Raw genomic sequence first — 18,468 nt, forward strand, 5'->3', positions numbered from 1 at the left:
ACTCCAGAACAGGTATCCTGTTTGGAACCAATACTTGTAGGCTAAATCCCTTGTAGAATATAAAAAATACAATTTTGTTGGCAAAAAAAATAAAATAGAAAAGAATCATCCAACTTAGCTCATGCAATAACGAAGTATATCGACAATCTGAATAAATGGGACACTAAGCTCACAAGTCTGCTTAAATTCAAGGATGTTTAAATTCAGTTGTTCAGTTTTTCATTAAAAGTTACTTGGACTTGAATGTCATTCTGTGAACTGTAAGGTCTGATTTAATGATCTGTGTGTTTAATTGTTGCATCACAAATATTGTTACAGCGTAAATAATTCTAAAGATATGTAATATCATCATAGGCTTGTAAAATCAACAAATCGTGTTTGTTATATCAACAAATCATCTTTTCATTTGTAATGCATACAATTTATTTTGAATTCCACTCCATTATTACTCTTAATTTTACTTTTTCCTCCCCTTCGGACTATTTCACATAGTGACGTGAACTTCCCCTCTTAAGAAAACAATTATCTTATAATAAATGAATACAATCGCATCAGTAATACATTCTAAATCAAATAAACAATGTTATTAGAGATGATGCCTCAAATTCTTTCTAAAAGCATTATTATCTAATCATTAACCCACACAGTCCCACCAGGAGGACTTCGTCCTGGTGCGCTATTATTTTGAAGTTTAAGATCCTTTTTTTTAATCTGTAGATTGTAGTTTTTTTCCAAAGCCTAGATGTAGTTCATTTTCAGAGTAAACTCGGTGCCAGTGGGACTCCGGTACTGTCAGGTGAGAAGCTGTTGCAGGTCAGTGAATGGACCTTCACTAACACAGGATATTTATTTCTCAAAGAATTCACATTTTGAGACTGTTGGACAAATCAAGACATTCACTACCCTGTAAAAGCGAGGTAAGATGATTTCTTTTTTTTAAATAACCTACTTTTGTTATGGAATATGTCTAGAGTAGCCATTTGTGATAGTAGAGATGTGATTTTAGCAGTTATTATTAATTCAAATTATCCTATTTAGTCATCTTGACTTTAATGCTCAGCTGACGTTAGTCTTTGCATAAATCAGTACCCATGAATTCAGGCATTTATTTCTTTTTTTGACTAATTTAGGATAAGCTTTTACTTTGTTTATTCTGTAAATGGCTCAGGAGGCCGGGACATTTCCATAGTTGCTCCACATGTTGCAGCAAGTCATGTCTTGCCCACAGTAGATTGTGTCTTGACTTTAGCAACTTGTTATTTATTACTGTATCAGTTTTATAACCCAAAAAGTAGCCAATAAGTAAAACATATCTGTTCATCACAAGTCTTATTTGTCAGATCAAAGCAGCAACTACTGAATCACGGGGCTCAGCAGCTGATACTTTTTCCTCTTTCCTAAGTTCCCCATGCTGCATTTCTCAGTTTAAACAAGCTAAAATGTTTACAGTAGCCACCTCCACTTCTAAAGCAGTGCATTTCTGTTGAATGTGAGATTCAAATGTTACTGCTCTCTGTCTGTTAAATCTCAACATTCCTTCTGTGCTTTCCCTAACAGAGCTCCTGCTGGTTCTCCAGAATGTTCTCTTTGAGGAAAGTATCTTATAGGTGATACTCAACCACGGTGGGCTGTGACGTGGAGATGGTCACTTGGGTTGCCTTGCTGACAGTATGCATATGGATACAAACGGCCTCAGGGCAGCACACATGTGCTTCTACTACACCCAAGATGGTGGATTTCACTGTAAAATACTCCCTCCCCCACTTCCAGACAGACAAACCTATACAGAACATAGCTTTGAACAGGGAGGAGAGTCGGTCAAATGTGTATGTTGCATCTCAGAATGCAATAGAGGCAATCAACTATGATATGGAAAAAATCTGGCAGGTGAAAACTGGACCTGTTGGCAGTCCTGCCTGTGAAACATGTTTGGTGTGTGACATAGAAATAGATCCTGAGGATGCCGTGGATACAGACAATGAGGTTATGCTTTTGGATCTCTCTGTAATTCCCACTCCCTACTTGTACATTTGTGGGAGTACACAACATGGGATCTGTCACTTCATTGACACTGGCTCTCAAAAGCCTAACCCGATGTGTTTATACAAAAAGGAGAGAAACTCTCCAACCAGCTGTCCAGACTGTCTGGCCAGCCCCCTCGGCACCAAAGTCACCCTCGTTGAACAGGCAGCCACAACGTTATTCTTTGTCACCGCCTCTGTCAATGGCGAAGTGGCACAGAGGTATCCAAGGAAGTCAATATCAGTGGTGAGGCCACTTTCAACTGAAGATGGCTTTCATATGATCACGAATGGCCTGACAGTGCTCCCCAGTCTACGGGACTCTTACAGCATCGATTACATCTACAGCTTCTCCACCAAGGACTATGTTTACTTCCTGTCCCTGCAGAGAGAAGACCCATCCAAGAGCAACTCAGCTTTTCAGACTCGTCTGGGACGACTGCCGATACTAATTCCAGAGGTGTGGATGTACAGAGAGGTGGTCCTGGAGTGCCACTTCAACCCAAAGCGCAGGAGGAGACGGATAGAGGATAACAATTACATTGTGTATAACGGGCTACAGGCGGCCCACTTTGGGCGAGCGGGGAAGGACTTAGCAGGACAGCTGAGTGTGAATGAGGCAGAAGACATTCTGTATGGGGTGTTTGCAGAGGTGAATGCGCAAGGTGAACCTCAAAGAAACTCAGCCCTGTGTGCCTTCCCTTTGACTAAAGTAAACAATGCGATAGATGAAGGTGTGGAGGTCTGCTGCAAGTCAGGTACAGAGCAGCTGTCCAGAGGTCTCTGTCACTTCCAGCCGTGCGAGAGCTGCCCACATGAAGTGAGTAACTCTTTTTTTTTTTTTTTTTTTTTTTTTTTTTTTTAATGCCAGACTGTTGTCAGAGCAGAGAAACAGTGCAAAGGTCCTCCATCCAGACAAACACAGTGTAATTAAGTCACCTGTGATCGGAACAATGTAGTTTATCATCAAGCGGTTTTATATCGTCCTCTTGAGCGATAAGGGATATTGTAAAGTAAATCTTGACTACCGGAGTAGTGTATGCCTGTGGGCTGTGGCAACTCTGATGAAGGTGTGTGATAGAGCAGGCCTCATGAGAGAACTGGGAGGGGTAGATGAGTCAGAAGTGTGACCTGCACTTTGCAACACCGTTTCTCTGCTCTGTTAAGTTTCAGTATTTCTCTGTAAATGGGTGTCAACTGTATACAGTAAAGAGCTTTGGTATGAAAACCGTTTTATTTAAGATTAGAGGCTCAATGATAAACTCAGGTGGATTCTTCCTATTGCTACAATTTTACTGCCCAGATCAATTCATTGATGAGCTACTAGAGGAAAAAAAATTGTTGGGAGATAAAGACGACTTGGTGGTTTAAATATAGACCTAAAATAAAATGCAGGGTTCACTCTCCAAACACCCTCTATGAAATAGAGCATTTGGCTGTGTTGCTCGACAAAATGATAAAGGCGTGGTCTTTTCCCTTTTGTGGAGTTCAAACTGTGTCCTTTGAGCTCTGGCAGCCATTCGTACACCTACAGGAATGTGTGCCAAGAAACACACGTTATAAATCCTGCTGATAAAAAGGTGGAATTTCAAGGGGAGGGACAGTGTTAGACTGTGCCTGGCTTTTACAGATGTTATTTGAGTAGGAAATGGTTGTAATATTGATGAAGTGAGGGGTAGGGGGGAGAGAATCTTTCACTTAGTCGATTAATAAAACTCTCATAAAGCGTTCTTAAAGCTGCATGTACAAAAAAAATAACTTGGATACTTGGAAAAATGACTTGGATACCATATGTATTCAAGCTTCAAATGCTGAAATACTAAGTGACTGAAAAGATCAAATGACGTGAATATAGAGCATTCAACTAGTGGGAAGCAAACATGGGCATGCTGGGGCAGGTTAGATAATTTGCCTTGTAGTGGAATGTTTATCATTAGTTTAACATTTCCTCTCTTTTTTGGAGTATGACTCTTTATTAACCAAAGTAACTCACTGTCTGCCAACCATAAACACACACATCAGTCAACAACTGTTTTATGTGTGTTAAAGTATCAAAAGTCCAGTTTCAGTAAGTAACAATCTGCGCTGAGGATCAGTCACCAAGTCAACATATGGAGCTGGAGTCACTGCTGTTTTACGACCTTGTTCCTCTTACAGCTTGTAACTTTATGACTGGAGATGAGGCTATACAGCACTTCCTTCCCAAAAGGATAAATTGAGATTGTCTGTCTTTCTTTCACAAGAAGGTGCATGTTCCTGTTTAGAGGATGACTGATGCTAACAGAGGCAGATACTTTAGATGTGTCTATGTATGTGATTTCTTATTGCTGAATAAAAAGTAACACCCTTACCCTGTATGTGCTTCTCCTGCTTGCACAGAGCTCTGAAGGTAACGACCAATGCAGTGCCAAAGCCACTCTGGTGTCAAAGCCGTACCACAGACTAGACCTTTTCAACAGGAAGATGGAAAACGTCCTTTTCACTGCTGTGTTGGTCACCACTATTGGGAATCACACGCTGGGCCACTTTGGTACCTCAGATGGTCGAATACTGCAGGTAGCAGCATAAAATAGTTGTTGTGTGGTGTGCCTCTGCAGTTTGAATGTTTTATATCAAGTGTTGTCTTCAGTAGTCACAAATTTTATGAGATATATATATATATCTCATAAAATTTCTTAACTAAACTTTTGTATTTTTTACTGTCTGTCAACCAGAACCATGTGTATGTGACACTACATCTATGTTTTGTGTGGTTTAGGTGATTCTTTCTGTGTACAGCCGTATTGTTTTTGCCAACTATTCTCTTGGAGAAAGCCAAGTGTCCAGGACAGCAGATGTGTACTCAGACGATTCACTTCTCTTCGTAGTGGGAAATAAGGTACATTTTGTAATATTTACTGCATGTACTGCTTGTCGCAACCTTTAATAGTGAAAACAGACCAACATTTCGACCCTACTGTGTCTTTATCAAAGTCAAAAAGGTCAAAGACACAAGGCAAACACACATAATGCTGCTGTAATCCTGCAAATTTCCCTGCTGTGGGACTAATAAAGGATTATCTTATTTTACCTTATCTTATCTTATAATCAACCTAGAATATGTCCATTTGTCAGTGGATGAACAGGATTGCAAATCTATTGGATAGTGGGTTCAGGGGTGAGAGCTGCCATAACCAATTTGTTACAATAGTGACACACCCCATACAATAGATCACAGATATATCTTAAAGTTACGTAGATAAAGTACACCCAACACATTCAGTTCGAAAAGCTCAACTGTTATTAAGAGTATAAATCCGATATTATTCTCTGCAGAATAGTGGGTTGACTTGCAGGAGAAGATCCATGTTTTCCCACCTACCTTTTGAATGTTTTTCTCTGTTACATCTGGCTTAATCTTCCCTCATCTTCTTCTCTCCTTCATCAAGATGTTCAGGGTGCCCTCTGCAGGACCGGGGTGTGCACATTTTATGACGTGCTCCATGTGTTTGACGGCTCCAAGTTTCATGAACTGTGGCTGGTGTTCAGGAATCTGCTTGAGGCAGCATGAGTGTGCCTCTCATTGGAACAAAAACTCATGTGCACCTGTCATAACAGAGGTAGATCTGCCGCTAGGTGTATCTGATTAACTACTGCATGACGTTTAAAACACCATGGACCTCATGCAGGAACATCCTGTTAATTTTCTCTTATGAAATTTTCTCTTATGAAATTTTCTGTTAAAAGAAAAATATGACACGTCAACTCTTGACTCACACCTGATCATAGATTGGAGGTGTGTAGCCGATTGTTCATTATTAGCCTCGGTAACTCCCCGTTAACACTATATAAGGGCAGATGTTGTGCCGTGTGCAGATACTCGTATGCCCAAGAATGGGAGAGATGCCACCAAAAAGGAAAGAGCATTATGCAAACCATTTAAAGGCTGAAAAGAGGCTTTTATGGTTTTAATTGGATCATTAGTATTTATTCAGCCAATAATTTTAGTAATCCAATATTTATAATAATGACAACAATTACTCTGAAACATATAATAATCTAAATTTAATATGACATGTTTTATTATGTTCCTCAAATGTAAAACTTATGTTTCCTTGCACTGGACAAACAATTTGTGGAATGTGAAAACAAGATGTTTATTATCTTATCTTGTTAAGCGGGCTGACCACTCGTAAAACGTTTTCCAACATAAGAGAGTAAAAAAATAAGGAAAAGTTATTAAATCCCAGATATGTAAGGGTACTAACGAAAAAAGAATAAATGATGGATATAAATGAAAATAAGAGGATTTTTTTTATTTTTTATATTGTTTCCTGCATGAGGCCCTGTGTGTCATAAAGTTACACTGATCACACTGATAGTATTGATTTTACTGAGATGCTGATTGCTCCGGATGAAAACCCTTTTCTCTGCAGTTTTTCCCTAAAATGGCCCCTGCTGGTGCTGAGGCAGAAGTGACACTGTGTGGCTGGGCGTTTCAGTCTCCTCGGGGTCCCACCATCAGCAGCAAAACCCACATCATCACAGTGGGCTCTGGGACCTTGTGTAGCGTGCTGCCTGAAAACAGCAGTAGTGACCGGTGAGCAGCATACATGCACACAATGCCGGACACAGTTCATTTATCAGGAATTATTGAGTACTGCTAGCCACAAGCCAACAAGTAAACTAGGGAAGAGTGATATTTATTAGTTAAAATTATAAAAATGCATCCAAAACGAGAGGCGTTGTGGATCTATTTTCAAAATAATAATAAAAAGAAAATTGTATTCTAAATGTTTTCCAAGTGTGTGATGTGGCTGGCTATTCCTTACAGAAAGATGACATTTTTGCAAAACGAAATCTAACAAAATTGTTTGGAATACTGTGGAAATGTTTGTGTCTAAGGTTCACATTTGCCGCTGTTTATTTCTGTCTGAAAAGCAGCTGGAATAATTTCATTTGTTGAATTCATAGACAAGTCATTCCTTGTTTCCTTTAATACAGTCTAGTATGCAAGATTCAGGAAAACACACCAAACCAGGACCTCAACATCACTCTGGAAGTAAAGGAGGGGGTAGTGGCGAGCCGCTACTCCATTGAAGGCACAGCACAGATAACTGGCTTTTCTTTTGTGGTGAGAATGTTAACGTTTATGCAATTGAAACAGTTTTAAAATGAGTTCTTTATTTGTGTAAATTATCTGTATAATGTTACATTGTTAAGTGATAAAATATTTCACCTCTGTCAAACCAGGAGCCTAGCATAACAGAAATCAGGCCTGACTATGGACCCGTGTTTGGAGGAACGACGGTAACACTGACAGGCAGGTATCTCAATTCTGGGACACAGAGAGCTGTCTACATTGGTGACAAACAGTGCGTCATCACAAGGTGAGCAACACAGAATAATTCATCTTTTGCTAACACATTACTAATGGTCTACAACACGTTCATTGTACTGTGTCAGATAAACCTTTTAAATGAACGGTATTGTACACATTTGGTTCCTGATATATATTTTCTTTTCAGTGTTGATGAAGGAAGTGGGAATTCTTCCATTGTTTGCCTCACAGCAGCTGCAGCAGGTGTTGGCGAGGTTACTGTGAAAATCGTCATTGACAACTTTCACGTGACGACCATCAAGATATTCTCCTACAAGAAAAATCCAGCTATAACCGCTGTACATCCTTATTGCAGTTTCCAAAGGTTAGGACGATGATCCCAGTCTGCTCATCTCTTATTAAATCAAGTGATTTCACTCTAAAAGAATGCTGTTCATTGCCTAAACTCAATAAGACAGTGTTTGCACATAATAACATATTACTAATTTGTACTGTTATGCAGCGGCTCCAAGCTGGTGATAGAAGGTCAGAATCTTGACTCTGCCCACAGAACTGTTGTTAAGTACAAGTCTAAAAAATCAAATCCCAGCGTGCAATCTCTTGAACGAGTAAGTGAACACTTTGATTTTATCCTTCTGTAAGTCTGTATAGACACAGTACATTATTCAATTTAACTACTTTCATTTCAGTTGCGTTCAACCCAGGTCATTCAATTATTTCAGCAATGAGTGGCCAGTCATACACATTCTTTCAGTTTTAAAGGAAACTGTATATATATATATATATATATATATATACAAACTGTTACAAAGGAGTTGTGATTTCAAACAATGACAATACATCATGTGCTTATTTCACCTAAGGTCTGCAACGGCACAAGTAATTCCACATATTTGGAATGCTGGGCCCCTGCTTTTCCAGAGGAAATGCCAGAAGAAAAGACGGATACGGGAAATATTTCGATTGACATGGATGGGATAAGTGACCTCTGGACGAGACGTTTTGACTACCACCCTGATGCCAAAATCATTCCATTTGAAAATGATGACAATGAATTACCTCTAAAACCAGGGGAAACAGAAGTTTCACTGCATGTATGTTATGTACACACCCTACAATTCCTTTTTTCCCACATCTATTTATAGAAAAAGTTTAGTCTTATTCAATTCAAACAAATACTTTCACAACCTAATTGTTAATATCCGTGCATTTTTCTCTTTTTTCACAAATGTAACAGCATAGCAAACTGAATACAGTGAGTTCATGTATGAAGATCACAATGACCATTGGGGGTGCAAACTGCAAAGCCAAGGTTCTGTTAAATGAGCTGACCTGCAGGATACCTAAAGGCCTGGTTATTCCTAGTGAGGGATTGCCTGTCGAGGTGAGAGGGTCTGCTTTTAAATCATCAACGTTAACCTGAATAACTTTATACTCATTTTAATGTTTTTAACAAGAGTTATCATTTGTTCCACTGCTCTAGGTGTCTGTGAATGGGGACGTTCACGGTGTGGGTAGAGTAGTCAACGATGACAGGAACAACAGCACTGTGATTGCGGGCATTGTGCTGGGCATTATTGCTGCATTGGTAGTAGGTGCTGGCCTTGCATTACTTGTGATGATCCATTTGAGGAAGAAAAAGAGAGGTTAGAAAATCCTGAAATCTACAACACTTGATGAGACTTTAATCCTGCGCTAATGGTCTGTTTACTATTAACCATGCTGTGACTTTTGCTTTTTGTTTTACTTTGCTGTATGTTCTCATAGTTTATTGCGCAGTAATTTAATTCATCATGTTTATCCTTTTAGCCAACATAGAGAATCGTTTGTCAACAATGCTTTCAAGGAACCGGATGGGCGGTGGTGATATCTCCCCAACAGGTGACTACAGACGAGGTTAGACATCCAAATTAATTTATTCATAATCCATATTACTGAAACTTTTAATCAGCAGCAGCAGCAGCTGCTAAATATATTCCAATCAGGAGAGACTTCAATAAAACTTAACAATAATTTATTACATATGCATAAGTATGAATAGTACAAAGTCTTTGGCTATTGGACTCCATGGCCAAGCCGTATAACAGAGGGGCCCAATGCTGAGATCAGCGAAGCACAATCCCCCCTGTCCAGACACTGGTGGTGGTGATGATGATGATGAAGGCACTTCCTGCAATCCTAATGCTGCCTGTGCTGACGACTGGCGGTGACTGGGGTGGAGGAGGGTCACGTCTGCAATATGCTGAAATGACAACTGACCGCAGCAGAGAGCGTATTTTTAAAGTTTGACATCAACGATGTAATTGGCTAAAGGAAACCGTGGCCGAAACTGGTTGGTTAATCTTTTACGTGAACGCCCCTCAATCACCTGATAGAGTATTCACGTGGACAGAGTGAATGAATATATGAATGAACAGGAGTATAAAGCTAGTCTTCCTGAATGAACTTTCGCTAAGCTTCATTTTAAACATCATCAGTTTCCATCTGAGTATTGCATGGTCTCTTCTAACTTTCCAGACAGACTACAGTATGTAAACTGTCTGAAAGAAAAGTAACCAAAGATGCAATGGCCTGTTGGGTTCAACATCTTCATGACATGGTTCCCTTCTGTGTTTCCCTTTTGTGCTGCAGTGGATCTGTCCAGTCAAACATCAGGTTCAGGAGGAATGGCCTTCCAAGGTATGTTGTATGCTGCCAGCCATGATCATCTGGCCATTCCTTTAATAGCCCGGGACAATATCTCAATGGTCAGTCTGAGCTCTGAACTTCTTGAAGAGGTCAAAGATGTCCTGATCCCGGCTGAGATGCTCCGAATTGAGGACAGCCAGATTATTGGCAAAGGTAAGCATCTTGTCTTTTATATTATTTGTTTGTTTTGTTATTTCCTACTAATATTTGTGGAAAAAAATGAATCATAATAACTGTATTTTTTCTTCTTATGCAGGCCACTTTGGTACAGTTTATCATGGTTACCTGATAGACAGCAATAAGCAAGAGACCCACTGTGCCGTCAAATCACTGAACAGTATGAGAATACCTTTTTTTTTTTTTATATATATATATATATATATATATATATATATATATATTAAATGAGCTTTGTATGAGCTCCTGGCTGTTGGATTAATCTGTATAACCGTCTGTGTTGTATGAACAGGGATCACAGATTTGGGGGAGGTGGACCAGTTCCTCAGAGAGGGCATCATCATGAAAGGTTTCCACCACCCCAACATACTGTCTCTGCTGGGCATCATGCTGCCTAAAGAAGGGCTCCCTCTGGTGGTTCTACCGTTTATGAAGCATGGAGATGTGCGTCATTTCATCCGCTCTGAGAAAAGGGTAACTAACGCAATGATGCTTTCTGAACCGATAGGTTCTTATATATTTTCAATACTTCAGAAAATGGGCATTTGTCTATTTGAATTTTCCTTGTCCTCCACAGAACCCAACAGTGAAAGACCTGATAGGTTTTGGGCTTCAGGTTGCCAAGGGGATGGAGTATTTAGCCCAGAAAAAATTTGTCCACAGAGACCTGGCTGCACGTAACTGCATGTGAGTGTGAATCATACACTGATTACAGGCCGGTGACATGTCAGTGGAGAAGCTTTGTCACACCAGTAGCTGATGTATTATGAAGGTGTATTTAGGTTTTGAAATATCCTAATGGATAAAATGTATGCAGGAAATACTAGTGTCGGTTTGTACTGATCTATGGTCGACTACAGCACAGAGACATTTGTTTATCTTGAAAAAAATTACTTCACAAAGTTATAAAAAAAAACGTATAAATATATCAGATTACTCTTGCATCTTGTATTTTCTTGTATTTTTCTTTAACATTAAATATTTATTTTCAAAGTACTTTGAATCAAATGGATAAAGAAAGAAATTGCTCTGATGATCCCACCAAATGAAAAGTATGACAGTATATTTTACATTTGATATATATAAAAAATAGACTGCCCTGTCCATCTGAATGCATCTAGGGATGATACGTATTTAGGAAACTGGTAGTGTAGCGTTTCTGTTTTTGTCAACCTTCTTATTTGTCCATACATATTAAAGGAATAGTACAACATTTTAGGAAAAACACATTTTTGCTTTCATGGAGAGAACCCTCTCGCGGTCCACTATTTCTGCATCCTGCCTGTGCTTAGCAAATCTCCGAGGAGACATGCCTGCTCATCAACACTGATTGTCAAAAAGGGTTTAAATTAAAGTTCACCTGGCTCCTTGTGAGCACACCTCAAGTCTAGAGATGTTTCATCTTAACAGGGAGTGTTAGAGAGAAGATGTTTTCTTAAGGTGCCTTCTTTCTTCAGGCTCGATGAAACCTTCACAGTAAAGGTGGCTGACTTCGGCATGGCTAGGGACATCTATGACAAGGAGTACTACAGCATTCAAGATCACAAACGGGTAAAGCTGCCAGTGAAGTGGATGGCCATCGAAAGCTTGCAAACACAAAAGTTCACCACCAAGTCTGATGTGGTGAGTGTTCTTTATCCAGTCTACTGAAATATGCTTGTTACAACTATCACGTAGCTACAATATATTGTATTTCTGTTTCCCAGTGGTCATATGGCATCTTATTGTGGGAGCTGTTGACCAGAGGTGCCAGCCCATACCCAAATGTGGACCCCTATGACATCACACACTACTTGCTGAAGGGACGTCGGCTTCCTCAGCCACAGTTTTGCCCTGATACTCTGTAAGAAAAATACCTGCACTCATATAAACATCATATGCAATAATGACAAAACACAATGTTTGCAGTATCGTATCATTATCTCAGTTAAATGTATGTTTAAGCTCAAAATGGCATTCAATAGTTCACCTACATGCTTACATATTTACTGACGTACTTGCTCATTCACTAATGGACACATTTATTCATTCCACAGCTTCTCTATCATGCTGACATGTTGGGCCCCGGAGCCTGAGTGCAGACCTACTTTCAACAGCGTGGTTACTGAAGTGCAACACATCCTGTCCTGTCTGGAAGGAGAGCACTACATAAATCTGAAGGTTAACTATGTCAACTTAGACCAGCCACGGCCCTACCCCTCCATGACTGGATCTGCAGATGAGGCTGAGGCCTCAGACTTTGACACAGACAGTCCTGCTGGCAGCTGAGGGTGCAAAGTCCTAAGACTCTGATAGGAACGCATCCGTAATAAAGTTGGACAGCATACAAGAAAAGTGTCAAGGTAACCTGGATCCAATCATGCGTCACATAAATTGTTTATCTTTTCTACAAACCTGAGCACGTGGAAGGTTTGGCTACTGATTTAAAAGACACTGTAGGTACTATAAACTCTTACTGGAGCTGAGACAAAACCGAGTTGGAAGTTTCCCATCCTTGTTACCACGTTTTATTTATAGCAAAATGGAGACAGCATAAAGATGGAACTAAATGCTTTTGTTTTAAACATCTGAAGTACAAGTGTGACAAAATGAATGTAAAATGTGCATTTGTTCTCAGACTTGTAGAATAGGATGTGAGAATATGTGCTGTTATGGAAATATATGTCTCATTGCATTAGACTGTTTAACACAGGGTCTATAAATGCTGACATGCGCTCAACGGTCAACATTTATTTATTTTTTACACAATTTTCCAGCTATATGGGGATATGATATAGATTATATCTCTTCATATAGGCTATATAATGTAGATTTAATACAAAAAGACGTGTCCATGTGAAATCATTGTACGGGATGCACAATAACTCAATGTTCTCAGATTTAGAGCCATCCATTCTCTGACAAGCAAGCTGTCCGTGCTGTTCGGATATCAATGAGGAGAAACACATCCAGTACCTGTCATTATCACTAGAGGGCAACCAATGCCTCCTTTTTATGCCTGCTTCCAAGGCTGCTGCAGTGATGTCTGCTGCACTATGGCAGACAGCCCAACACAAATATGTTACAACAACAGTACATCTACAATATATTAACATGAACAAACTCATTCATTCATTTCAACTCAATCAACTTAACATGCTGTCCACACTGTGCGTGTTCTCTTGTTTTCTTGCATGTAATTACAATAATCTTCACAGCAAATTAAATAATCCATGGAATTTTAGAATGTATGCACTGATTTTGAGCTTTCAGACTGACAATGCATTGCTTTTTAACAAAAAATAATTTATGTTGACCAATAAGCTTTCCACCAGGGGGGATTAACTTTGGTTCTGGTTTACTTGATTTTTGTCATTGCTGCATTTTCTCTCCTTCCTGCCAAGCTTGAACTGATGTTTCTTTGCTCCAGGTTTCACTGTAAATAGTGTTTTTGCGCAGACAAATGGTCGATTATTCATGCAGTACTTGTCAAGTAAAGGTGTCAAAAAAATGAAAGTCTCCCTAGACTTGTTTTTCCAAGCCTTGTCCTGAAAGTATAAAACCAAACAAGACAGTTCGACCTAAAAGAAAGTCACCTAAAATATATTCGTAACTGATTTTATTTCCTGAAAAAGAAAGTGCAGATCACTTCAGCAAGAGAAGTCCTTTATGAAAGCGTATAATCAAAGCAAATGACGCAGGCAGTAAAGCCCCTGTTTTCAGTCAGGTGGATGAGAGGAAAAACACACTGTTAATGGTCTAAATTATGTCAGCTCAACCGGAGTGAAAACTACATGCTTCTGTTTAATCTGTGTATCTAGCATTTGTTATACTCTCTATGAATAATTTACGGATCTAAAAAATAAAATAAAAAAGATCCCTTGCCTTCAGGAACTAAAAAGGTGGCAGTTATGATGACAAGCTCTAGTTTTATTCAGGTTGAGGTTGTGGATTTGAAAATGAGGTGATATCTGTAGCTAGATACCGAACAGAAAGCCCAAAACTATGGATATGTTTTGCTTTAACCACCATTGCATTTGAGATTTGCTTTTTTTTAAGTAATGCAAAAGCAAACACAGGATGTTATGTGTTTAAATTTAAACTACCTGCTCTTTCAATACCATCAGGACTTCAAAGAAATAAAATAAATCCCTTATTTCAGATCATTTAGTATTGTAGTATTTGTAGAGAGGCGAGCAGTGGAAAAGAAAAGGTTAGTCAATACATAGAAATTATGAGCTGCACATGAACCCACAAATGTTAAAGACACATTTTATACCTCAGCCTAAAGGCAACCGAAACAGTTGAGGCTTCTGCAATGAAATAAAGTCTTTAAAGTAAGTCTTTTAACAGGTCTTTCCTGTAACTCGTCATCGGGATTTCATAATTAACTTATAAATGCAGCCTCTGGGATTGAATTAATCTGTTGACATTTAAAATAAAATTTGGCAATAAACAAGTACACTGGCATTGAAATCAAAAATTGAAAAGAAAAAAGAAAGATTGGCATCGGCTTTGGGTGAAAAAGGTTATAGTGAAAAACTGCACAGTAGCAACCAAGCAATATTTTCCTCTGTTATTACCATGAATCTGCCTTTTTTATGATTTTAATTATTTTTGATTTGTTTTTCTTTATTTTTTAGATAGATTTATTTTTTGTGACAATCTTACCTGCTTATGTTCAGGATTTGATTTCAATGCAGAAAACAAATGGTGTTTGGGGAAACTGTTAATGTGTTTAGGATGGTATGGGAATAAGTAAACACCCTCAGTCAACTATGTATAAACAAGTGTGTTGGAAGGTAGTAGAAAATCCCCATGGTAGTTCCTGGCCTCTTGGCTCTAGCCAGCTTGAAGGGTTAGTCAATGTATATAGCATTACACACATCGTCATAAACATGGGGGACTAGCAAGGGACACCTTAAAAAAGAATGGTCAAAATTGAAGCAGTAGAGGCAAATGATATCCTGAGTTATATCCTTTGAATGCGTCAAGTTTAAAAAACATAGGATCCTTCCCATGATGCAACTTGAAAGCATCTTTAACTGACGAATGATTGAACCATCCTTCAATGCATGATTGAAAAGCCTGATCCTAATCCTAAAGAGTCCCTGAGAACTGAAACCAAGTCTCAGATGCTCTATTTATTCAGAAGAACTACATGTGTTTCTCCCCCACTTAAACACACACACACACACACACACACACACACACACACACACACACACACACACACACACACACACACACAGCCCCATCCAAACCCAGTAGCACAGTGAGGGGGAATAGCTGCAATGAAACAAGCCGAGAGAAGATCCCTAAAGTGTCTGGTCTAAAATTCCTTTTGTTGTCTTCAAGTGTATATATTTATAAATATTTTACACTTTTATTTCACACTGCCCTGGTTTTGAAGCAGAGTTCGGTTGAGATCTGCGAAACTGCAAATACCATACAGCAGCTGTTGTGTGATCAATGATAAACTGGACAAGGCAAAGGAAAATAAACTGTGGCTAGCTGTTTACTGGCAAGACTTATGCAAATTCTTCCTATTCAGACTGAACGGAAGAACACAAGATTGGGACAGGGAATTTGCACTCTTAGTGGAGCTGCCAAAATATAATTCTTAACTGTAAATCATTGGTGTAGGGACCTTAGAAAAGTGGAATGGAGTTCAAATCAACTTCAGTGCAAATGTGTAATTTTTTTTTTTTCTACAGTGATAAATAAGGAGCCAATATTGTAAATGGATAACTGCTTTTAAAGTTCCAAACATGACTGTCGATTTTGATTAACTAATGATGAGCTCAGTGAGCTTTAGCAATCTGGATGTGCATCTTGAAGCTTCAAATGTATGTGGTAGTACCAGGCATCAGATTCTCTGCACCACTTGGCTTGAGGAGTAATAAAACAAAATAAAAAACAGGTCTGATTCACTGATGTAGAGCCTCTCCTGGCAGGTGTTTTGAACTATATGCATTCACAGGCTGAAGATTTTCAACATTGCTCGAGGTCTCTCTGTTTGGTGTGAAATAGTCTGCAGAGGAAGACAGAAAAAAAACACAAGAATGCATATTTGATCAATCGTCAACAAATGTACCAATGTATCAATTTGTAATTTTGCAAAACAAATGGAAAAACATTAACCAAACAAGTCTAAATTCAATACATTTCAATAACTTGTTATTATTTCAATAACAAGTTCTAATAAAATATGCATGTATAACACATCTTCAAAAATACTTTATATTAAGAGTAAATGTTAACATTAAGTTTGCTGATTGTGTAATAAGTGAAAGTAAAACCGTCATTTTGCATTTTCATAAAATTATATTTTCTAATCACTATTTTCTTAATAAATGGGCTGAATCCTTTATTTCTTAAAAGCCTTACTTCCTGTGAGAAATATCTTGTAAGTGGGTTTGTAGCCTTTCTCACACTTTTGTTCTCTGAATTGAATCTGCTATCCTTGAGCCTGTGTACCATCAGTAGATACCTGAATACTGAGGCAATCTTCCTCCCTCTCCCTTGCTCTTCTCCATTGTTGCATTGCATTCAGAGGGAGGATGAAGAGCTGGGAGGTCACAGATAGAGAGAAGTGTTATGTTTGTTCCCGTCTCTGCTCTCTCAGTGAATGTCTCCACAGATGGGATTATATTGAAAGGCAAACAGAAATTTGCAGAGCAATGAAAGTGCTTTAGAGGTACAAGGCCACATAAGGCACATAGCTAACTGTATTTGTTAAGAGTTTTTCATCATCCATCTTGTTATCAGTATGCCAGGGGTATTTTGCAGTTTACAAATGCACACTTTGTTGCTGCAAAGATTCATGTTATACACACAATATGCTGAATAGGTTCTACATATTAAATATGTTATCAAGGTGAATACACAAATGCAAAAAAGGTGTTGCAAATATGTTAAGACTATACACTGTAAGTAATCATTGCTGTTGACTTGTAGAGTTACTTCTGCATTAATAATGAAACAGATTTCGTGGTGATGGATTAAACATGGAATGATTAATGTAACAGGTTGCTCTACACACATGAGGTAGGTGGTATATACAGTGTATACGGAGATGCTTATATTTGTATTGATTGTGATGATATCACAGTGACTATTTAAACTATGATATATGTAATTAACTGGTGAAGTGGATGCTTGAAGTTGTTAGGTTACTGCACTGGGATTTTCCTGGCACTAATATAGACCGATGTGAACGCTTTATCAGAGTGACGGTCAGCAGGGAGAAACTGTTTTTGTGCCTCGTTGTTTTGGTGTAGAGTGTTATGCAGCACCTACCGGTTCAAACACGTTGTGTCCAGGATGTGATGGGTGTGCAGTGATACCTGCCCGTTTCCTGATGATGGACGAGCAGAGAAAAGACTGGATTGTGTCTTTGTTGGAAGTCCACTTTGGGAGATGGTGGAGCACAGAAACCTGAAGGATTCCACAGCAGACACAATGTTGCTTATTGTTTATAACTTGCTTTCATATTGATAGATAGAACATTTTGTGTGCAATTACTGCACCTAACCAATTGAGATAAATGAGATTCGGCTATCATACCTCTATATCTATATTTCATGTTGATAGTTTTACCACTTAAAAGTAGTAAAAACACTTGGAAATACTGGTACTTTAGCATTTCTGTTTTATTACATGTAGAAAAGACAACACTAGTGAACAAATGACTTCATATGGAGTCTCTTTAGTTTTTAGGCATAATATTTTAGATTACATAAAGGTTCGTTTGCAGTTTAACTGTCCTGATGAATGATTTGATCTGTGTTGGCAGTAATAGCTGTACTTTCTCTTCATCCATTCAGTTTGGTTGTTTCTGTACAATGTTTCAGCCCCTGGTATTTTTGGGTGACAGGATAAAATCTGGGTGAGCTATACTCATGGCACACTGCTGGCTTTCCCTTGTTATAAAGTTCCAGAAAGGCAAGTTGGTTATTTTAAATAAGGCAGCATTTGGTATTCACTGTCGGCAAAGGAGACAGTCATACTACCCTAAAACAACTAGAGGCAGCTTATTTACCTAAAATTAAGAGAAGGACAACACTGTTCAATTCAATTCTAATGTTGCTCATCGAGGTTAGACAAATACACACTTTGCTGGCATTTGACAAATCAGCAACCATACTGTTTTATTGTATTTTTTAAGTAACGCAATTACCTGTTTACAGTACCTTTACAGTAATGATGTTTACAGTAAAACAGTAAATTGAGCATTGGTTTCATGAGGTGAAAATAAGGTGAAAGTAAGCAGACTGGTCT

The 18,468-nt window shown here is 38.6% G+C and overlaps 2 protein-coding genes across 3 annotated transcripts in view; one reads left to right on the plus strand and one right to left on the minus strand.

Moving 5' to 3' along the window:
• Positions 1 to 5,458, minus strand: part of uba7 (ubiquitin-like modifier activating enzyme 7) — a 41,198-nt gene extending 35,740 nt beyond the window's left edge. The window contains exon 1 of the mRNA XM_054617884.1: positions 5,383 to 5,458. The gene's annotated coding sequence lies outside the window, so the exon portion shown is untranslated. The remainder of the gene's footprint in view (positions 1 to 5,382) is intronic.
• LOC129106472 (macrophage-stimulating protein receptor-like) lies at positions 806 to 14,534 on the plus strand. 2 transcript variants are annotated; one of them, XM_054617883.1, is made up of 21 exons: positions 806 to 917; positions 1,558 to 2,841; positions 4,401 to 4,577; positions 4,780 to 4,899; positions 5,450 to 5,620; positions 6,437 to 6,600; positions 7,005 to 7,134; positions 7,254 to 7,390; positions 7,529 to 7,705; positions 7,844 to 7,949; positions 8,205 to 8,435; positions 8,579 to 8,725; positions 8,825 to 8,987; positions 9,151 to 9,222; positions 9,973 to 10,182; positions 10,286 to 10,366; positions 10,499 to 10,680; positions 10,784 to 10,893; positions 11,664 to 11,829; positions 11,913 to 12,049; positions 12,243 to 14,534. In XM_054617883.1, exons 2-21 carry the CDS (start codon positions 1,642 to 1,644, stop codon positions 12,472 to 12,474), a joined length of 4,113 nt encoding a protein of 1,370 aa, XP_054473858.1. In that variant the 5' UTR covers positions 806 to 917; positions 1,558 to 1,641; the 3' UTR covers positions 12,475 to 14,534. The 2 variants fall into 2 exon arrangements, with proteins under 2 accessions (XP_054473858.1, XP_054473857.1); XM_054617882.1 differs by having other exon boundaries at positions 9,151 to 9,237; positions 12,243 to 14,533.
• The last annotated feature ends 3,934 nt before the right edge of the window (positions 14,535 to 18,468 follow it).

Source organism: Anoplopoma fimbria, chromosome 17 (genome assembly GCF_027596085.1).
Source record: "Anoplopoma fimbria isolate UVic2021 breed Golden Eagle Sablefish chromosome 17, Afim_UVic_2022, whole genome shotgun sequence".
In the NCBI taxonomy this organism is placed as follows: Eukaryota; Metazoa; Chordata; class Actinopteri; order Perciformes; family Anoplopomatidae; genus Anoplopoma; species Anoplopoma fimbria.

Coding starts and splice junctions, on each gene's coding strand:
- LOC129106472 (XM_054617882.1), top strand. CDS start 1,642: ATGGTCACTTGGGTTGCCTTGCTGACAGTATGCATATGGATACAAACG. Junction 10,681..10,783: donor TCATCCGCTCTGAGAAAAGG/GTAACTAACGCA, acceptor TGTCCTCCACAG/AACCCAACAGTGAAAGACCT. Junction 10,894..11,663: donor CTGGCTGCACGTAACTGCAT/GTGAGTGTGAAT, acceptor TTCTTTCTTCAG/GCTCGATGAAACCTTCACAG.